This window comes from Malus domestica, chromosome 09 (genome assembly GCF_042453785.1).
Source record: "Malus domestica chromosome 09, GDT2T_hap1".
In the NCBI taxonomy this organism is placed as follows: Eukaryota; Viridiplantae; Streptophyta; class Magnoliopsida; order Rosales; family Rosaceae; genus Malus; species Malus domestica.
Genome location: NC_091669.1, coordinates 2,278,837 through 2,301,682, shown reverse-complemented (window position 1 = coordinate 2,301,682; position 22,846 = coordinate 2,278,837). Strand labels below are relative to the sequence as shown.

The 22,846-nt window shown below is 36.0% G+C and overlaps 1 protein-coding gene and 2 long non-coding RNA genes across 7 annotated transcripts; 1 reads left to right on the top strand and 2 right to left on the bottom strand.

Annotated features, from left to right (window-relative positions):
* Positions 1–1,906: 1,906 nt before the first annotated feature.
* On the bottom strand, positions 1,907–6,233 carry LOC139188129 (senescence-associated carboxylesterase 101-like). Its single transcript, XM_070805257.1, has 5 exons — positions 6,133–6,233; positions 5,700–6,051; positions 4,164–4,524; positions 3,309–3,875; positions 1,907–3,089 (listed from the first exon to the last, which is right to left on the bottom strand). The coding sequence occupies exons 2-5, from the start codon at positions 5,708–5,710 to the stop codon at positions 2,220–2,222; spliced, it is 1,809 nt and encodes a 602-aa protein (XP_070661358.1). The 5' UTR covers positions 5,711–6,051; positions 6,133–6,233; the 3' UTR covers positions 1,907–2,219.
* Positions 6,234–6,862: 629 nt separating this feature from the next.
* On the bottom strand, positions 6,863–8,577 carry LOC114826900 (uncharacterized). The gene is made up of 2 exons (XR_003775910.2): positions 7,965–8,577; positions 6,863–7,426 (listed from the first exon to the last, which is right to left on the bottom strand). It is a non-coding gene; the product is annotated as an uncharacterized lncRNA (long non-coding RNA).
* Positions 8,578–12,102: 3,525 nt separating this feature from the next.
* On the top strand, positions 12,103–18,926 carry LOC103421484 (uncharacterized). Of its 5 annotated transcripts, none has more exons than XR_011571407.1 (8): positions 12,103–12,233; positions 12,758–12,841; positions 12,963–13,060; positions 13,299–13,474; positions 15,439–15,559; positions 15,863–15,973; positions 16,608–16,723; positions 16,832–17,045. It is a non-coding gene; the product is annotated as an uncharacterized lncRNA (long non-coding RNA). The 5 variants fall into 5 exon arrangements; XR_011571408.1 differs by lacking the exon at positions 12,103–12,233 and adding an exon at positions 18,787–18,926 and having other exon boundaries at positions 12,655–12,841; positions 16,832–16,933; XR_011571409.1 differs by lacking the exon at positions 12,103–12,233 and adding an exon at positions 18,585–18,785 and having other exon boundaries at positions 12,655–12,841; positions 16,832–16,933.
* Positions 18,927–22,846: the final 3,920 nt, after the last annotated feature.

The window sequence follows — 22,846 nt, the reverse complement described above, 5'->3', positions numbered from 1 at the left end:
GGAAAAGAAATGGGCCCCGCTCCAATTTGGACTAGCGTTCCATTGAATCGTATAAATGGCGATGATCTAGTTGTATTTTCGAATCCATGAGCTAATTGTGTGTTGTACCCGACTTAAAAAAGGACGATCTCGAGTTAATTTTAGAGAGCAATTTATATATAACGGTTTTGTTGTCATGTAGCACATATTTGAATTCTATATGAATCCAAATTGTAGGGATCTTACGGATCTTCATATATTAGTTATTCATCGTGTATTATGTGGTCATAAATCATTTGACTTTTTTTATTTAAAATTAAACACAAATAGTAACTTATGAAAATTGACCGTACGATGTACAATGAACGGCTATGATGTGGAGATCCCTAGGATCCCCGCAAAATGGATTCGGAGAGGATCCTCTTCCACGTAGCACCTTGATCAATTTAACTATACAATGTCACGTATTGAAAAATGTACACGTGTTATTGTTTGTTTGATTGGAACATTACAGTAGCTATAAATTCGTACCATATTGTTCAAAACTATTACAATAATTTAGAAAATGAGAAAGTTTCGAACACGGAACACATATAAGTAGAAACCTAACACTTCATTCACTAGGACATTAAATCACATACAAAAATTTAAACTTTTTCTCGATTTAGACGTGCTCCTCCTTGTTCATGCACACGTTAATGTATTTTGACCATATAAAGATCATAAGATTCGTTTGAAAACCAAAAATTGAAAGAAAAAAAAATCTGAAACCAATTTTAATTTATTTTTAATGGGCAGTTAAACTTATAAAGATTAAAAAGAAAGGACAATTACAGTAGGACCGGAAGAAACGAGAGTGGGAAAATGTTTGAATCAAAACATAAAGGTTTGTTGAAAATTATTGAGATTGATGAGAACTGCATTTGCATTTGCATGTGCATGTGGGTCCCATATCTACGCTGGGTTTTCTTCCTATGTTTATCAGAGATTTTTCAATATGATCGGTATACGCGATGGTACATTACGTGTTACTATACAAATAGTGGGATATGTGTGCTAAAATGTTAATAACTTAAAAAATAAAATTTCTACTTAAAACAAGTGGTGTACCATTTGTATTCTCATCCCAACTAAAAATTTCTCCATGTCTACACTCTACTTTCCTAATATTTGGCATGGCAAATTGACAGTGTCTATCTAAATCACTATCTCATCCAGGAAGGCTTTTAAGGGAAGGGCACCATATTAAACTTTAATAATTCGAATCGTGTATTTTTTAAGTTGCATTTTATCCTTGTAATTAAATATTAGTCAAATTAGAAATATTTGATGTATCTAATTGAGTTCAAAGAAACTGACGAGCGCTTTGTTCTAAGAAAACATCGGAATTTTAATCTAATAATTAAATAGGCAAATGGTTTCGGACTAATTGAATTTTTGCAAGAATGATCTATGAATTGAGATTTACAAAATAGACGATTAAGATCGTTAAAGTTCGATATGGAGTAGGTTCCAAAACTAATTCATATTTTTTGAAAAAAATGGAGATCCCTCCCTTAGGGTCTGCCTCATCCAGAGCATACATACATGTAGTTGTAAAATATATATGTAATGTGTCCCAAGCTGTACGCTCATTTCTTCGTTTCTTACGCGTCACATGACTACATTACATCAAACTAATTTACTAAGAGATGGACTTACCTATCTCGAGGTGTATACCATTTTGTTTCTTAATCACACGTTGCGTGCTATGTGAAAAAAGCATCAGAATTCAGAAGGTATAACACTATGGGATACGTAAGTATTTCTACATTAGCTTTGAATTCCAGTTCCACGCTTAGTCACTTGGCTAAAATATGTATTTACTAGATTAAGCTTGTGTACTTTATAAGTTCATATGAAGATTAATACAACGCAAACTACAACAAATGTAAGTCTCAATTTATTACAAATACTGATTAGGTAGCACTCACACTTGGGAAAATCAAAATACAACGAGCGTCGTTACTTTTATGAAGCGGAAATTACAACGTTATAGTTGAAACAATACCCCCACACATTATTTGTCTCACAAGAAAGCTGGTCTTTCTCCATGTAGTAGCAAAAACATTCAAATGCAGTAGCACCAAGAAGTCCGGCAAGTACAGCCCGTCTTTCTCCATGAAGATCATGAGCGATACAGCAAAACTAATCTTGCTTTATCTGATTTAATTGCTTGCTTAAAACTCAATTATCTTGGCTTATAGACCAGCAAGAACCGAGACCCCATCCGCATACTTGAGATAAGTGCGACGCCTCATGACGTCCGTGAGTTTTGAGGAGTAGCTACTTCCCACAATCCCTTTATACTTGTTCCACCATTGCATGAAGCTGCTCTGCGCCAAGAAAATATCAGGTGTCACTGCGAAATTCTCGAGTGTATCCAGCACGTAATGCTCAAATTCGATCAGCTTTTGCTTGGCATCTGGATTACTTGCTAGTTCGTCGCACAAGATAAGCGCTTCCTCGACGTGCACCCAAAAACAAGAATCATCATTCAGACTAGAAACCACACTCTTTGCTTTTGAGTTGGACTTGCTTGCGCTGCGCAGTTGCGGGTTCTCCCTTTCTTCCCTCTCTCTCTTTTCCTTCTTCTTTTTCTCGTCTTCCTTGAACCATTGCTCCAAAAGAACGAAATGTGGAGGCCTTTCCCCTACGTAATTTTTTCCACCTTCCTTGTAGTACTCAGCAATGTGAAGCGGTTCGATCATCCTTCTGTAATTCGTTCCAGCAAAAAGAAAACGGACACGCATTGCGGTTCCTTCTGTCTGGGGCTTGTTCGCAGCTTCCATAACCATGTCATGCCAATAATTAAAGAGCTTCTTCTTGTACTCTTCGGCAGTAATGTCACTCGTGTAACGCTTGTTTCTGTACTTGTCATAGTATCCAATTCCCATGTCTTTGGACTCCTTCTTGTACCATTCAATGTTGGCCATGTACTTTTTAATCTCATTCAATTTCAAAAAAGAACTGTAAACCTTCGTCTTCTGGATCGCTAGTTTACGTTCGTGAGTGACCATCTTTTTTATCAGACTTTCGAATTCTATGTTGGTTTGTTGCTGCTGCAATGACTTTTACAAAAGGAGTTGAGAGAAAAGTTAGTAGCTAGAAGTAAACATGGGATGTGATTTCCGCAGACTCATATTCTCCCCTTGCACACCTGTGTTTATTTCTAGTCTTTGGATTAAATAAATCAAAGGAGAATCAAAAGATGGAAATAAACAGGTTTGTGTGGAAACCATTTCCCTAAATCATCATCAAATCAGATATTTGTGTTGAAAGTTTGATACCTGTGAGCTGAGAACTCCTAATATTGCTGCCAACTGTGTTTTAATTCCAGCTTTAAGTGGAACTCTATCCTCTTCAACCAACTCAAAGACATCTCTAGACAATGCCTTAGTCTTGAGATCATTCAAAATCTTTCCGTAATCAAACAACTGAGTCCCTGAATTCGGAACTGGATTTTGAACACACTGAGAGCTGGTTTCCACCAATAGTTGCAAAATGGCATCAGCGTCCTCAATGCAAGAACCACCCGAAGAGGAGCACAGTAGGAATGTTCCGAAAGGCTTATAACCACTCCCTTGCGAAGTTAGGAAGACTTTAGGTACAGGATCATTGATGGAGGCTACATTCAAGAAGCAAGAACTCCATGTTGAGAATTCCAACACACATTGTCGGAGTTGTTCGTCACCGATCAAGGGTGAACCGAAAGTGATGCAAAGGAGGCGTTTCGCTTTCAACAAGTCAAGGCTTTGTAGCAGCCATAAGGTGAAAAGGGTAGCCACAGCACCTCCAAAAGAATGTCCAGTGATAACTATCCGTGAGGATTTGCTGCTTTCTAACATTTCTACCAGCTGAAATATTACATAAAAGTTAGTCAATTACTGAATTTCTATATAATCAATTTGGAGAAGTCTTTACAAATAAGTTCCTCAAACTTCTTTCATAGTAAAAGAAAAAACACTTAAACTCGGTTTTGTAAGAGTTTTTCGTTAACATTAACAGTTTGTCAAAGAATCCAAACTAATTAAGTGAAAAGTAATCTAGCAATATAAATATGATTTTTAACTGTTTCTTACTAACATTAAAAGTCGTCAAAATGGTTAAACATTATCAGTTATCAGAGAGACAATAATATGCACCTTTTTTCGCCAAATATCGAGGTTTGTGAGGTTCAATTTGAAGAAGTTGATTGCCAATTCATTGACGGAGAAACTTGGGATGTTTTTGCCGCACAAAAACTCAAAGAGAGAAAAATCTGCGTTCTTGAGAGTCAACGACGAAACCATCGTTTGTTGATCGTGAAGTGTGACTGGTGAAGTAAGAAAAGATATGATGGTGGTGTTTGAGTGCTTGGTTTCACTAATGTCTAAGGCCATTTTTTGGTTCGGATCAGCTGCTGGGGGGAGCTTTTGCATCTGATCAAGAACCGCGTCCCATGACTGGTGAAGGGGAGGAGAAGTCACCAGCTCATTTGCTAGTTCAAGCCCAGCAGTGCTAATTCTGTCATGATCACCAACAAAAAATTGAAGCAAAGTTAAATGGAGGGTGTAAGCAAATAGCATCCAACTATAATAGCAAACATGCTTGAAACTTCTGTTGAAATAGCTGAAAATGTCAGTCTAATCACCAAAAGTATTTTTAATTACATGTTTAAAAGTACTTTTAAAATAATTAAAAGCGTTTTTTAGTGACAATATTTTTAGATTTCAAAAGCACTTATAAAGAAACATTTGAAGTGTTTCCTTAAAAAAACTATTTGCTTTTTGCAAGGAAGCACTGCAAGTACTTTTCTAAACTTTACTTGCATTTTTACTAAGAATTGGTTTAAAAATGTTTCAAACAAGCTAGTTTTCTATAGAAATTTCATCATATTTCTAGCAAAGTGTTATTCCCCAATCCATATTCACCTCTTACACACCCTTGTTAATTATTGTTCATTGATCTTCCTCACTTCATTTGATCTACCGACCCTAAAATTAAGAGGTGTAGGTCTCAAGAGGATCCTGGGCGGATCCTCCAATCATATATGTTCATCGTACATCGTGCGGTCAGAAATCATTATAATTTATTTTTATTTAAAATTGAATATAAACAATATCTTACAAAAACCGATCGCACGATATACGATAAACAAATGTGATTGGAGGATTTCCATATCCTCACAAAGAGGATCCGACTAGGATCCTCACAGCAAGGATCCTCTCTTGTTAGTAAAAATAAGTACGTGAATAATGCTACCTATTTCTAACAAAGCCACTTTAGCAAAATACTTGTAAGAATGAAATTGCACTTTGGTAAACTTTAAGGACGATTATTATGCTATTGTATTTCGTAAGATTCACTTTACTCATAAGCACTTATCTTTTACCATGAACATATGGAAATGTTTATTAAATACTCAAGTGCCATTCGAAAAAGCACTTGAAAATATAGAAGTGCTTGTAGAAGGCGGACATAGCACATGCTTCTCCGAAAAGAGCTTATACCGTCTATCTAAAAGCGTTTTGCAAGTTTTTTTTGCCAGATTTAACCGCAAGAACTTTTGATAGTTGAAAAACACACTTTTAGCCATTCCAGACCATTTTTCGCTTAATCAAGACAACACAAGAAAAATCATGGCAAAGGATTCAAAGAAAAACAAGGATCGGAGGAGTTTGAAGTCGAAGTTGACTTACTGGTCGTTCATCTTCAAGCTTTTGCCGATCTGCTTAAAACACACAGTAGATGGAGAGAAGAGGATACCAGAATGTGATCAATGTCTCTCTTTATATAGAATACGAATCAATCCTATTGTTATTATTAATACTATGGACTTCTTTGTCTCACCAATCAAAAGGCCCCACGACGAAACTTCCCACCAAGTCGACGATGCACAGCAAAGTCTAGGTCGTCGTCAACGCAACTTGTTCCTGAAAGTTTCTCGGAGGAAAAGGGAGGGCCCTAGACCTTTGCCTCGGTGCTTTTCCTCGGCTTCCTGAAAATTCAGGTTAATTATTCCCACTTGCATTATTTATTCCCTCTTGCTCCCTGCAACGAATATTCGGAGGAGGTTAATACATTGCTGATTTTAACAACTGAACGTTCACGGAAGGATGCAAAGAAATTTACAAAGGAATATAACGAGTGAATCTGAGGGCTCGCACGCGCGCACAAATACAAGGGGCAATCCTTGAGTTCGGACGCTCGCACGCAAGCAAGGGGCGAAGGGTGGGACCATCGGCAAGAATGGGCGTTTTGTTCGTTGAATTAGAGCATCTCCAATATTTGTCCTTATACTTGGTTCGTACCACCGTATGTTTTAAAGTTAAGAACTTGGTGACTTTCAGTGGATTGGAACTCCAGTCCCTATAATATAGGGGACTGTCCGGAGATCCCAAAAATTACCTTACAATTAAGGATTGCGTAGGGATGTGTATGTAGATAGCATTATTCTTAGTTTTATGTTAGAATCCCTACTTTCTTCAGGTGAAGTTCCCAGCACGTGATGGGATTCTAGAATACCAGCTTCCAATGGGGCAGATGGCGTTACTTTTCTCGTCTGTTGCTCAGAAAACAAGAGGTATGAAAGTATTTTTGGGGTTTTATTTTGTTTTTTTACCATTTAGATCAACCGCTATGAAATTAACAATGATTTTTTAACTTGTAGTCCCTAAATTTAATGATTATATTATAAAGACACTCTCATTGGAACTAATTTTCTTTTAGGAACAAGCATATTCCCTTTAAGTTCGTAAATGAGTCTTCAAAAATAATGATGGGACTCCGGTTAAAAATGCTTTTAGACAGCCATGTGGTATGGTCGTTCGCGGCCAAAAATTTCTCCCAATAGAGGGCCGACTTTTATTGTTTCCAGATGGAAGATAGTAACATTTAATTGATCAATCAAATATTTCAGACAGCCAAAAAAGGAGTTTGTACTGTTAAATTTAGTTACAAAATTGATCAATGAATATCTAAACGGGATAACTCGTTAAATCGTATCAACTAATCAAGACGTGCGGAGAGTGCCAAAATTTCAATCGAACGTTGTGCGATCTTTGGGGAACACTTGGAAAATCCCATTGCTCTGACTCTCATTAAATTTCAATCGAACTTTGTACGAGCAATCAGCAGTTGCAGGAATAAAGGGCAAAAAACTGCAGAAGACCGCAAGAGGTGCGCCTTAGCGGCGTTAATGCTCGCTTTTCCTGAACACTGGTGACTTATTTTGATGCCCAAAGTCCCAATTTAACACGACCTACATTGCTTTCCGAGAGGAGCGGTCAACTGAACCAATGTCGATATCTTTCGTATATATGTTCGTGAGAGCAAAGAGCAAAAGCACAAAGACAACTTGAGCACTCATGATTCCGAAGTGGCTGATGCTGTTACCAATTTCCATCCGGCTTCCTGTATTCCGGACCTAATAACGATAAAAACTGTCAGTAGGGTTTGCTAGAAAAGATTGTTCTGATGAGCAGTAAAATTATCAAAAAGACTGGGCAATGTATATCAGTAAATTTCTCCAACAATCCGATAAATATTTTCCAAAAAGAAAAGAGAAAGGACTTACAAAGATTAACGGAATTCTCACGTCGGACAGCTGTAAGTATATACCATCAAGTATGATACTTGACAACCTTTTCACCTTACTTGAGTAAATAAGTGTGTTTTCAACTAGTATCCAAGAGATGTGGAAAAGGATCGTAGCGATCCCGCACGATCGTAACCGTTCATCATATATTAAAAATTATTTTAAAATTTAAAATTTAAAATTAAATATAAATAGTAATTAACGAAAACGGATGTATGAATAATGGTTACGATCTCTACGATCCCAGGAATCCAAGAAATGTGGGAGCAAAACCGAGAAATGTGGAAGTAAGCCGGAACAAGAGACCATTCGCTTAAATAATGGAAGTATAAATATTAACCTAATAGGGAAGAGTTAAAACGCATACTAGGGATGGACCAATTTATGATCTGGTGCACAGCGAGTAGTTCCTGCTTCTCTGTTCTATGAGAGGTTGATATCGACACCTGTGCCTAATCTCTCCCCGCCTTCCGGTCTGAATCCCTAACACGCCGAGCTTCTCCTTCGCCTTGTTGAAGGGGGTGGAGGAGAGGAGGATGGAGGCGTCGCAGCCGTTGGCGAGGCAGTCGTGGAAGAAGAGGCGGGGAGTGGCGGCGGCGGTGGTGGGATTCATGATCTGCTTATTGGTGACGGTGTCTTGGACGATTTGGGCGAATCTCGGGCACGATTTTTGGTAGTAGTTGGTGTAGAGTCGGGATTCGGCGGCGGGGAGAGTGGTGAGAGCTAGTAGAGATGTGAGGAGGACAATGAGGAATGCCGCCATGCTTAGCTTCTCTCTGCGGCTGCTGCTGCTTCTGCAACTGCTTCAACTGGCGGGCGGTGGCTCGAAGGAAGAAATGAGCTTTTTGGAAGCTCGGAGGAGGAGGAAGACAGAGAGAGAGAGAGAGAGAGAGAGAAATAGAGAGTGAGGTCTCGTAGCAGAAGAGATGGATTTACCGGGGGGGAGTGACCACGCGGCACTCTATCCACCGTCAATCACGGGAATCGTGCTTAGGAGTAATCGACGGCCCACTTAAATTTTGGGTTGAACTTCGGATCAAGGCACATGGAATGACGGAAATGCCCCTATCTTATGGAGGTGAGTGAGGAGGACGACTTTTCTGCCCTTGAATACCCAACTGGGTCCTCTCCAGATGGTGCGAGAATTTTAGAGATATGTAAATCGTGTACGTTTATCGTATATTATGTGATCAATTATCAAGTACTGTTTGTATTTAATTTTAAATAAAAATATTTAAAATAATTTCTAACCGCACGATATACGATGAACGAATATAATTCACGAATCTCCGAGAATCTGATAAAGAAGATCCCGCCAGATTCAGATTTCTTCAATACCACTATGACTGTGACATTGTATAAAGTCAATCATACGTGGACCGAACCTAGTAGTGTAGACATCACTTGTAATTAAGTAAAGTATTAAATTAGTTATATAATTGACGAGTTAAGTGGGAAAGTAATTTATTATCACTTCATGTTATAGTTCAATTAATCACACCTAAACCCTAAAGTTATCTAACTGCATAAAAAAGATTATGCATTGCAATGTGAAAAGGTTCAATTTCAGGATTGTCACATGGTAGTGCTATTCACATACTTATTTTTAGTTTTTACACACTCTTCTTAATTTTTGGTTATCTCATCGAATGAATTGAAAAAAAAAAATCAATAGCCAAAACTTAACCAGGTATGTAGAAAGTAAAACTAGGTGTTAATAACATTATCCATATCACGGTACATATTGAGTGTAGCTAAGTGTTCTTTAAACTTGAGAGTAATGAGTATTTTTTGGTTTGAATGTCACATTGCCATGTGGTGTAATTATGTCGCTTTTGGTCTAACTCTATACCATATTTTATGAATCTGGATCCTCTTTGTGGGGATTCCAGGAATCCGTGAATCGTGTCCGTTCATCGTACCTCGTGTGATTAGTTTTTGTCAAATACTGTTTGTGTTCAATTTTAAATAATAAAATTTAAAATGATTTCTGACTGCATGATGTACAATAAATAGACACGATACACGGATCATCGGGATCCTCCCAAAGAGGATCCGGAGATGATCCTTATTCCTATTTTATGACTATCAGGCTTATGAGAGAAGACGATATGAAATGTCAAACTTTCGTCATTATTTGGTTAAGGGTAAAGGTGGAGATCAACACATTGAGTTGTTAATGAGTGCCCGTTAAGACTCGTTTAATTTGATATCATCATAATATAAAGGTGGGGTTTGTAATGGTGATAATGGTGTAAGGTGAAATCAAACTAAATGAGTCTTAATGAGTACCCATTAACAACCCAACGTGTTGATTTGCCACCTCTAGTTAAGAGTGTTGCTAACCTCTTTTTACCTTTCACACACAACTCTTAATTTTTTGTCATCGAATCGAATGAATTAAAGATGATCATATGACATAAATTAACAAAGAGTGTGTGATACTTAAAAGAAGGTGTGTAGACAATATCACTCTTTGGTTAATTCGAGTATTGAATCGACCGCACCTTCATCCCCCTCGACAAGGTCGAGCGTGACACCAATATCAACCTTTCCTTCCCTTAGCGAGGACTGACTTCCTCTAGTCTCTTACAACTTTGGTTCAACAACACGAAATCTTTTTTAAATCTGATTAAAATTATTTGACAGTGTGACAATCACACATAGATTTGTCCAGAATCACCTAAGTGTGGTCCATTTGGGAATATTTCTCAGAGTTCAGTCATCATTGTACGATTGTGGTTAATCCTGCACAGTTTTGTACACATTATAGAGTCGCAGATAACTTAGTTAAGAAAACCCCCCAACTATTAGCAAAAGATTGTAGATATTAAATTGACATTAAATGGAGGCTGAGATAATTAGGTGGATACTGGGTAGAAAGGTTAAAAGGTGCAACGTTGTATCTGGCACATATATTGTCCGTCGTGTGATGGATCATGCAGCGTTAAAGTTAAACAGCGCGCTGAAAGCTCATCACTATCACCAATCCAACAGTCCAACATCAACTTGGCTGTTTTATTAGGAAGGAAATGGGCCCCGTCCAACTCGGACTAGCGTTCCATTAAATCGTATAAATGGCGGTGATCCAGTTGTATTTTCAAATCCAGGGGCTAATTGTGTGCTATACCTGACTTAAAAAAGGACGATGTCGAGTTAATTTTAGAGAGCAATTTATATATAATGGTTTTGTTGTCATGTAGCACGGATTTGAATTCTATCTAAATCCAAATTGTAGGGATCTTACGGATCTTCATATCTTTCATTCATCGTGTATTATGCGGTTAAAAATCATTTGACTTTTTTCTATTTAAAATTAAAACACAAATAGTACTTGACGAAAACTGATCACATAATGTACGATGAACGATTATGATGTAGGGATCCCTAGGATCCCCACAAAATGGATCCAGAGAGGATCCTCTTCCGCGTAGCACCGTGATCAATTTAACTATATAATGTCACGTATTGAAAAATGTAAACATGTCATTGTTTGTTTGATTGGAACATTACGGTAGCTATAAATTTGTACCATATTATTAAGGGATGTTCGAAATTATTACAATAATTTAGAAAATTGGAGAGTTTTGAACACGGAACGCATAGGTAAAAACCTAATACTCTATTCATTAAAATATTGAACCACATACAAAAATTTAGATTTTTTCTCGATTTAGACGTGCTCCTCCTTGTTCATGCACACGTTAATGTATTTTGACCGTATAAACATTATAAGATTCATTTGAAAACCAAAAATTGAAAAGAAAATTCTGAAACCAATTTTAATTTTCGAAATAATAATAATAATAATAATAATGGGCAGTTAAACTCATAAAGTAAAGAGAAAAAACTGCTCCTTGCCCACCAAGCAAAAAGCACGAAAGTGGGAAACTGTTTGAATCAAAACATAAAGGTTTGTTGAAAATTATTGAGATTGATGACAACTGCATTTGCATTTGCATGTGCATGTGGGTCCCATATCTAAGCTGGGTTTTCTTCCCGTGTCCACACTCTACTTTTCTAATATTTGGCATGGCAAATTGACAATTACTTTAGTCTAAAGAAAGCATGGGAAATGGCACTGTAGAAATGAACAGTGAATTGAGAGTTATTTACAAAATTGCCACCGCCTCTTTATTCTTCGTTCGGTGAGCCGTGCTTCAGCCAAAACAGGTGCTCTCTCCATTTTTCATCTCTTCCATACTCAAACCCTAGCCGCTCCACTTCTCTCTCTCATCTCCCTTCGTTAGCTCTACCTACAACTCAAAACCTCGACAAAACACAATTCCCCTTCTGCAAAAGCTTTCTCTCTCGCTTTGTTGTCTATGTAAACCCGAGAGAAATTCCATGGAAACATCACGCCTGCAAACGAAGTTGCAGGCCCACACACAAGCAAACTCCATCTGAAAGCCGAAGAATCCAAAGGTAAATCCCTTCGAACTCTTCGATTATGAACGTCCATCGTCTTCCTCCTCATCTTCTTCTTCTGCTACTGCTTCGACCAGTAGGGATACTTGAGGCCCGAATCGAACGGTCAGGGTTTTGATGGAGGGTTTGGCGGGTCCGACGATCCCATTTTGCCAGCGCCGTCGGAGATGCTGCCTGAGGAGGGCTTCGCTCTCAGAGAATGGAGGAGGTAGGGTCTCGAATTCTGATTGTTTTCGATTGAACCGATAGTTCTGTATAGCAATTAAATTTTGACTCTTTTGTGCAATTTAGTTGAAAGTTGTTGGTTTTGATTTGGTTCTACTCTTTTAGTTGAAAGTAGTCATTTAAGAACATTTTAAATATTTTTCGGGTGGAGCAAAGGTCCAATTCGTACTAGAGGGTTGAGCAGGACTTTGGGGGTAGGGTTCTGAGGGAATGGGCCGCGGTGACAGGGAGAGTGCAATTCGAGGGACAGAAAGAGAGAGGGTTGTGTGGTCATCAGTCCTCTTTTACCTCCATGATCCATTAGCTTTTTCTCTTTTGTGCTTTTTTCATTGTCATAGACTCTAATCTCTCTCTAAATTGGTAAAAATAACTTCCATTTTTGTATTCATTGAACAAAACCCAGGGAGAATTTCTCTCTCAAATCAGTGTTCTTTGATTCATTTGGTAAAAACCCTTTTGGATTTAGAGGCAGATTAAGGGTTTTGAATTGGGCAGAAGCCATGGCAGCTCCAAAACCAGAAGAGATAAGCCATCCAGCAATGGACCAACTCCAAGGCTTAGGGTAAGGCATTGACTCAAATCCCTCTTAGGGTATGTTTATTTTTCACCTTTTCTCATTTATTATTCATCTTTTCTCAAACCCAAATCTCGACTTTTTTGTTGGGTTTTAAAATTTCCCCAATTTGGTTCTCATTTTTTGTTTTGAAAACAGGGGAAACAATTGCTTTGGGTTTCCAGCACTACATTTTGGCCTTGGGAACTGCTGTGATGATCCCCACATTCCGTGTTCCTTTGATGGGTGGTGATGATGTGAGTTGATTTTGTATACCACTTTCATTCAATTCTTATATCGTTGTGGCCTTTGTTCAATTGGAGACTAAATTCAAGTAAATTTTGTGTACTATTATGCTAATTTCTTAAAAAAGAATTAAGCGTCAGTTTCGCATAGCAAAAATGGTCAAGATTGAATTTTTTTTTTAATGTTTGCGTATTTTATATGGACTGATATGGATGATGAATGTGCTCCTTATTTGACCTAATTGATTAGGGTGACAAAGTGAGAATAGTGCAGACTCTGCTTTTTATTCAAGGAATCAGCACACTTCTACAAACATTATTTTGAACCCGATTACCAACCGTAATTGGAGGGTTTACACATTCGTGGTCTGAATAATATCCATAATTCATGATTCACGGTTGATGAAGATTGAGGACTATCATGCGGTATGTTCAATTTTTATGTCACTTATGCATTTAATTTGGCTTTGTGCAACTTGAATTGTGTTCTTTTGTTGACACTTGATAGAAACCAGGCTGAGTCCATTCTTTCCCTTGCACGAATGCATGAATAAATGTTTTAGATTTTAATCATTGTGACTGGGAACATGTGCGTCTGTATAGATGATTTATTGATGAATTTCATAGAGTTACTTTGTAAATCCTTGCCAAAATTTCGTTCAGCTACCAATTACTTAGTTTGCATTCCTTCATAATATTGTAGACGAAAGTTTCTCAAACAGCTTTAACAATCTACCTTACAACTAATCTGGTGGTTTCTGAGATATATGTTGGCAATATGCTGATTAGTATCTTTTGTTCTCTCCCCTTCCATCTCTAAGAATGAATGTTCATATATCTCAATTTCAATTTTCATTGTTCATATATCTCAATTTCAATTTTCATTTGTTTTTTTTTTACCCACACTTCATTTCATCTTCAAGTGCTTTCTTCAATTTTTATTTGCACTTTGTATCGAGTAACACAATTATTCATATTCCCATTAGATAAATTGTCAGCCATCACACTGAACAAAAAGGCTGGTTTCTTCAATTTTTCGTTTCTTTTTCCTTCGCTTTAGAACGGGAAATTGCATTGTCACTTGGGGTTCGCATTGTTAGTACTCAAAGACACACTGCAAACAATTTTACTTTTTATTGTAAGAAACTTGAGTTATTTTCAAATGTGAAAATAATATACATTCCCTTATATTCCAACGGGCAACAAGAGAATAATCTTTCTTACAGGAAAAAAATAAATCCTATGTTAGGAAGATACAAAGCTGGAGTATTTGCTAGACAAAATTGTGAGCATTCTTTTTTTTTTTTTTAATTTTCTGAGGGAGAATTCTTACCACTTCTTTTTATTCATAGAAAATTGTTGCTTATTTATTCTATGGAAATTATTTTTAAAGCCGAGTAAAGAAGAATGGCAGACAATAGTCAGTGAGTGAAAATTTTAAGCATTGAAGAAGCAGAAGAGGAAAGATTTAGACTTCAAAAACTCAAAGGGTTGCAAAATGTGGTGTCTTCCTTTCTCCTCCTTTTCTTTTGCTGTTTGGTACTTTTCTAGGTGATGGGTTGGTTTCGAATTTCTGAGTTTAAAGCGGAACAAATTTTATTTCTTGGGCCAATATAAATTTTAAATTTGATTTGAAGTTGTATTTTGGGTCAATGTTGATTTTAAATTTCAGTTTGAAGCTCAATTTTCTTGGGTTAATGTGAATAGGAACTATGAGCCTAGAACTGCATTGGTTGCTTTACTGAATGGAACAATACAATTAGTGGATGGTAACAACATCCTTTCCTACTTTCTAAAGCTCAGTATCTTTATTTTTGCTCAGACCGGCTCACTCCACTCTCTCTCTCTCTCTGTGTGATTCTCTCTTATTCTGGGTTCCATAATGCCATTTTTGCTTCTGAAGAAGCCTAATTGCAGGTTCCTTTTCCATTTCCAAGTTTCTGTTATGCTTTGTGCTGCTGTATTTTCTGTTGTTAATGAGGCTCGATTGAAATATGCATCATATTTTTGAAACTCTTTATCTCATTGTCTTTTGAGTAATTTTCTGGAAGTGAGGTTGAATACCAATTGTTGCTTCTTTTGGCTTGCATTGTATATAAATTAAGTTTATTCTGACTGTTGTCTTAGGTAAGGGGAAAAATAGTCTTGAGTAGATTGCTGAAAAGTAACCCACTGATAGCTTTCTTTTTTGTAAATTAGTTTGTGAGACTCAGTTAAAACTCATTTCAAAAAAGAGAGATTTTCTGCGCTACATATTTTCTTTGAATATGCATGTTGGATATGGTGTGCATTGTCTTGCTGTATATTGGTTTAGGTCGTGATGTCATTCCACGAGTGTGGAGGCGATGTCGGGGATGATGTACTTATCCCTCTTTCTCACTGGGTGACAGAAATGGGCCAAAAGAATCCTGATATATATATTTTACTAATAAAGAAGGGAAACGCAACACTGAATGTCTCACTTGGGGAATTGATAAAGAGCGGGTTTTAAGAGGCCGCACTGCTGTTGAGGTATAGTATTCTAGAATTACTTAGTTATGTTGGTCTTTTATTTCTATGGATTGTCATATCTCCTTTCCTATATTTGTCTTTTTTTACATGTTCCACTCATGTTTTAAAAGAAACTATTGCTAAACCTATTCCAACTTATATGTTCTATATTTCTAAGAATTTGTATGCTCTAAGAATCAGACCCTATGCATTCTTATTGTTTAATGCTGAGAGTTTCTATTTTGTTATATTATAATGGAACCAATGCAGGTTTACTTCGACCACTTGAGGAGCTTCAGAGTTGAATTTGATGAGTTTTTTGAGGAAGGAATAATATCAGAAATTGAAGTTGGATTAGGTCCGTGTGGAGAGCTACAATATCCTTCTTATCCTGAACAGCATGGTTGGAAATATCCTGGTATTGGTGAATTCCAGGTACCTTAATAAATGGTGATCCCTCCTTTCATTAGTGGCATGCATAATAGCTAGGGACTGACGGTTATTTCTAAATATTAAGTTAATAGCCCTTCATTCATCTGTGGTTATATTTTATTACGGAAATCTACTGGTTTATATTATTTGTAGTAGTCCCACAAGATCTGCTTGCAGTCAAATATTAGTATTGATTTTTCTTTTCTTTTATGCCAGAATGTGTGGTATAAATTCATTCTCGATTGGTTTGTATTGAAAGTTTGTAACTTTGATTTTTGTGTTTTAGGGTTTACTCATGTGTATTATGACCTAATAAATGGCCACTGTGCAGACGCAAATGTGCTTAAGTGTGTGGTTAACTGTTTTTTATATGCTTTGTGTTCTTAGGACTGGCATGTTTGGGGTTCTTGGGGTCAATCACTTTCATCGTTATTAGACTCCGGGGGGGGGGGGTTTATTTCATTGGAGAAAAAGAATACATGTGACTGCATGTACAAATTTAGAAATACATAAATTTTTTTATTGAGTGTAAGAAAACGGTGTTATTTGATTGAATAATGAACCCCTAACCGTAGGTTATCCTGTATTTTTCTTATCAATATTGTTCTCATGGCTTTATGTATTCTTGATATTATAGTGAAAAATTAAAGATATTGGATTGGGGGGAGGATAGCCGAAACTGCTGCTCTTCGGGCGTCGTTTCAGCAAGAGGTTGATGTTTGGCATAAGCTTGACCACCCAAATATCCCAAAGGTATAATTAATATATATTGGTTCTTCATCTCAGTGTGCATAAAGTCAAAATAGCTTCAGATGAAAACTTTGATACCGTTTGTTGTCCTAACAATATTTTGGTTATCAGCACTGCTAGGACATGCAATTGCATTTTAATTGTTCATGATGCAATAAAGCCAATAACTCACAAGCGTCTAATTGAAAAAGAGCTCGAGGGATTTGGCATAAGGTCAGTCAGCTATAGCTTTGTTTCTGGTCTGTAATTTGTATAGTTTTGTCATTTTGTTACTTCAGTTTAGCAGATCTTAAGGCAATTTATGCATTGTGTTGAATTTATTCAACTTAAATGTGATTCATTCATCCAAGGTGTTGGCTTCTGTTAGGGTTCTTCGAGATCTGATTTTAGAGAGCGATTCACCTCATATCATCATGACCATGCACGAACCACAGTTAATGAATTAGGTTCAATTCCGCTATTAAAATTTCATTGGCGTCTGTCAGGTTTTTTGATACAGAATGTAAGTGACCCCACTTCACGTACTCTGAAAGTATCTAAGCTTGGTAATGATTTTGACGGGCATGTCTGATGCCTTCTCAAACATGAATAGCCTGTGGGGTTTAAGATTGATATCAATTCCCAATTGTGGAATTGATATCAAAGGCAGATTGTAAAACTGATATCAAAGCCAATAGTAAGTGTCTGGGGGCTTCTTGGTATGATAGTTATGTCTGTTATGTGTTTGTTTTATTTCCGTCTGTTCTTAGAGCGTACTCCTTATCCTTTGATATGTAATTTGTGTTAGCTTAAATGAAAGGTTTGTCTCTTCTCAAAAAATGATGAATCCAACATGTTACTCTATGGTCTTTAAATCCCACGGTGTGTTCGAAGTGCTGGATGAGTTGTGCTTTTACAAACCCTAATAAAATTATATTTGAATCATGCTGTCTGATAACTCTGTTTTTCCTTTTTTCCTGTTTGTGGTTTTTAGTCTGTCATTTAATTGGTGTAGCTTTGCTAGGATCTCTGTTCCAACAGTGTGTGATTAGTGCTAATGGAATTTTAGCACTGTTTCTGAGCTATTGTTCGAATTATTGTATTATACATTCAATTGAGCCAATGAAGCATGTGTGCCAACGAATTTTTAAGAGTTTGGCTTCGTTTTCTCCCTTTGGTCTTTAATATTTAAGTGTGAGGCACCTGGTTGTTGACTAATTGAGTCCCTTCTCTAAGTTTTTTAGTAGATATTGTGTAATTTGCTTTTATGAGCACTTCTTTAAGCCGTCAAGTTCCCAAAATGTACAAGGAGATATCAAGTTTAACAAGTCACGAACTGTGATCAATCCAAATGCAGTGAAATTAGAGATTTTACATTTAAAAACTCAGTTAGCTTTAGACCATAGGATTAGCATTTTGCACATGTGAGTATCATTGACCTGCTCATTTTATTTTTCTAGATAAGAAACAAACTGTCATTCAAGGGAGAAGAAAGTGTACAAAAACAAAGTTTCTGTAAGCTTGCATTTATATGCCTAATATTTTAATTCCTTTTCTTGGCATTACCTATTGAAATGGTTGCCTACACTACAGGACACATTTGTGTGAACTACATGTTTCTTCTGTTTTTTAAGGAAACAAAACTATTTTGGAAACCATATATTTCTAATCAAAGACGTTCAGTTTCTTCCCACTCATTGTACAATGTGTTTGTATGCTAGCTCACTTGAATGTATATAAAAGCAAAACTGCTTATCTTATCGATCTCATTCACTCATGTATCCTTTCATAATTGTGTTGAATTTATTTAACTTAAATGTGTTTATATGCATTTTTTAGTTGAACTACTATATTTTTGTTCAATTGACTGCAACTCATGCCGCAGTTTGCTTCACAAACCTCTACGGTTAGCTTCCATACAATATGTTGCAAGTTTGAGGATATCTCTACATCTTAATTTTTGCTCTCTGGTTGCTTCAAGTTTGTAATTTTACGTGCTACATTGCCGTTTGATTTGATTATAAAAATGTAAAACAAAATCTGTCCATGATTTACAAATTTGTATTCAATTTTTGATGTTTTTCCAGTGTAAGGCATATGTTGCACAAGTGAGGTACGTAGATTGCAGGGCATATATTTTGCTGTCTTAACTGCAGGGGCAAAATATGTGTAAACTGTAGCTTGCATCTGTTTCTTCAGTTTGGTATGGAAACAAACCTTCTGCTTATTTTTGCCTTTGAAAAGTTGTGGTTACAAAATTAACTACTTGAACAAGTCCTCAACACTCTCTATTTTTAATTATCTGTTGAAATGGCCGTCTACACTGCATGACACATTATATATGTGAACTAAATGTTTCTTTTGTTTCTTAAGGAAACAGAACTTTTTTTGAAACCATCTCTTTCTAATCAAAGACGTTCAGTTTCTTCCCACTCATTGTACAATGTGTTTATATGTCAACTCACTTGAATGTATATAAAAGCAAAATTGCTTATTTTATCGATTTCATTCACTTATGTATCCCTTTGTTTGTTCATAATTGTGTTGAATTTATTCATTCGATTACGTCTGAAAAAGTTGGTTCCTGTGGCAACGCACGAGCCTAATTTCTAGTGTCTATCTAAATCACCACGTCATTTTAAGGGAAGGGCACCACATTAAATTTTAACGATTTGAATCGTGTATTTTTGAAGTTGCTTTTCATTGATTAATTTTGTAAAATATTAGTCAAATAAAAAATAGGGAACTTTAACGAAAAGCATTTGGTACTGTTCACTTTAACGAAAAATCATATTTTTACACTAAAAAGTCAATCCTGGTACTATTCACTTTACCCTTTATTTTGTCCTTATCATTAAAACTCAAAGTTTTCAAGCCTTTTTTATTAGTTTTCCTTAAAAAATATTTAAGGCATTATTGAACCTAAAAGGGATACTTTGGATGTAGTCTCTAATCCTTAATATTCTTTGACTAAAACCATAATGGTATTCAAAGTTTGATCAAAGTCCTTTGATTTTGTACACCTCATTATATTACAATTAATATTTATATTTTTATAGTTTTGACATTAATTGTTTGATATTTTATGAGATTTATAATCCTATAAATTTAAAATCCCTCATTATAATACTATTAGAAACAGTTACAATAAAAAAATTCAAACATTTTGATTGAAAATAAAAGGAAAATTAATGAAAAGGGCTTAAAAACTTTGAGTTTTAACGATAAGGACAAAATAAAGGCTAAAGTGAATAGTAGCAGGTTTGACTTTTTAGTGTAAAAATGTGGTTTTTCGTTAAAGTGAACAGTACCGTGGGCTTTTCGTTAAAACTCCCTTGAATAAATGGATAAAAACTATGTAAAAATAAGAAATAATAAATGGCAAAAGAATGTATCCATAATGTTAAAAAAATTGGTACATTTCACATATAACAAAGTGGTACATTAATAAAGAAGAATGGGTACATTATAAATAAATTAGGGTACATATAAAAGATTAAAAAATTACGAGTACAAATGAATTTTTAAATAATATAGGCACTAAAAGAAATTAATACATGGGTACAAAATAAAACTAAAAAGAAAATACTACAAATTTAAAAAAATGTTGCAAATTAAAAGTGGGTACAAACTAAAAATATAAATATATGATACAAAGTTTAGGCATAAAACATAAATATACCATATGTAGTTTTTCTATAATTGATTAAATATACAATGTCACGTGACGTTATAGACATGGGTACAAATACAAATAAAACTTTAAAAAAATATGGGCACATAAAGAAACTAATATATGGGTACAAATTAAAAATGAAAAGAAAATTGGGTACAAATTAAAAAGAGGTACAAACTAAAAATAAAAATATATGATAAAAAATTTAGCCATAAACATAAATATACTAATTTTAACATTTTTAACACTAAAGGAATATATTTAAAAATAAAAATATTTTATTATTCAAATGATTAATGATGTTATTAATACCCAATGACCTTGATCAAAAATTGAAAATGAATAGGATTTTAATCAATGGAGTAGCAAAAAGAAGGATGTGAACCTAATTTCTCCAACCTAAAAACTATCAAGCCTACGTGGCGCACAGGCCGAACAATTAAAAAGCTAACTACGTTCTTCGGTTGTGTGTAGGGCGTGCCAACTCGACGGCCGAGCTCGACCGGTGAGTAAAATGAGTTGATGTTGCGTTGGGCGTGTTGTTGACTTCTAAATCTCACGACTGTGGCCGAGAAAGGAACACGTCTCGGCCTTCGGGTTCTAGAGCCTGAAGGGCTGCTAGTTCTGCGAAGTTCAATATCAAATTCGGCTCTCAGGGTGCTAAATGTAGTAACTTGGTAACATCTCACTTCGTCGAGAAGGCTGATGAGATGACATCTGCCAATAAGGACTCGAAAATCCTTCTTGACCGAGACTTGGATAGGTAACCAGTCGGTCTCGGAGCAATGCTGTTTATCCAAACTGAAGGTGCTTCGCGGTCGAATGGTTCTATGGCACAGTGCTGTTTATCCAAACTGAAGATGTTCACCGGTTGCCTTCACAATGCTGTTTATTAAAATTTAAGATGTGTCAGCGGGAAAAAGAAAATAAAATCTCAAGGTTGTTGAAAGGTTTCACGTAAAGCAAGAGTTTGTACATGGCAGTTTGTGTGTTGAATTGGATGAGGACTTTTCATGTTGCCACTGCCTCTGTATTTATAGCAAGTCTTCTTGATCGCCAATCCAATAGAGGCCTTTTCCGAATGGGAGATTATATTCACACACCTCAAATTACTTCTCCCACACCCTTTTAATTTTTTAATATTTTTTTATCAAGTGTTAGTGGTGTGTAGAAAATATTAAAAAAATAAAAAGGTGTGGGAGAAGTAATTTGAGGTGTGTGAATATAATCTCTCTTTCCGAATATACTCTAAAAAACAATAACTGATATTATCTTTAATATATTTCGGCAAAAATCTCCCTAGTCTTCTTATGCTTGTGGACTTTTACAAGAGGAACAACAGGTGTCCCTTTGAAATCTCGAAGTGCCCTTTCACACGACAATCATACTGTGCTCACATCATCAATTCTTATCACTCCAAACTCATATGACAACGCCCATCACCATGCAAAAAAAGGCCTAGCCTACCTAAGTTTCTTATCTCATCATTATCCAAGACCATCAAATCCTAGGCTTATCACATCATATAATTCCATCACCTTTAAACCCATCCATGCATGCATCCTGATCAAATGAATTTCAAATTCATTTTTAGCTTCCAAGTGTCGTCAAACATCCCAAATCAATTCGAACTGTACTGCTTGCTTAGGATATAATTCGCATCCTATTTATCTGGTTTAAGAAGATGCAGATAATCCATATTAAAAGATAATTATTATGATAAAAATCATAATATTATCCTTCAACAATAACAAAATTATCTTCACTTTTCCATCCGATGGTTGGGAGCTATGCTCACTCAAAGGCCTTGATTGCATGGGCCAATGGTGTAAATTTGGATCCAAACAGGCATATAATTGAATTCAAAAAAATTGACGAACATTTTGTTCTAATAAAACATTCAAATTTTATCGTGATAATTAGTTTCGGACTTGAATTTTTGTAAGAATGATCTATGAATCAAAATTTACAAAATAGATGATTCGGATCGTTGAAGTTCGATGTGGAGTGAGTCTCACAACTAATTCCTATTTTTTGAAAAAAAATGGAGATCCTTCCCCTTAGGCCATGCCTCACCCATAGAGTACATACATGTAGTTGTAAAATATATATGTGCTTTGTCCCAGGCTGTACACTCCTTTCTTTGTTTCTTACGCTTCCCGTGACTACATTACGACCTAGTTTGGGAGTGAGGTGCTTAAAAAAAAGCACCTATGAAAAAAAGTTGTGAGGGTTTTAGGTGTTTGGTAAACTGAAAAAAAATGGCTTATTTTGGAAGCTGCTGTGAGAATAAGCTGAAATCAAAAGAAAAAGCTGAAGCTGCTATTTGCAGCTTTGGAAAACTGGCTTTTTTTCAAAGCACACGGAACTACAGTGCTCCTTTAATGAAAAGACCAACTATCAAACTGCTTTTTTTTTCAAAAGCACTTTTACAAAAAAGTTTACCAAACGCTCTGCTGATTTATTTCACA

What these genes read in the sequence shown, in the direction of transcription:
- LOC139188129 (XM_070805257.1), bottom strand. An exon ending in TCGATATTTGGCGAAAAAAG is followed by an intron (nt 3,876 to 4,163) that starts GTGCATATTATT and finishes GTAATATTTCAG; the next exon opens with CTGGTAGAAATGTTAGAAAG. An exon ending in TAGGAGTTCTCAGCTCACAG is followed by an intron (nt 3,090 to 3,308) that starts GTATCAAACTTT and finishes CTTTTGTAAAAG; the next exon opens with TCATTGCAGCAGCAACAAAC.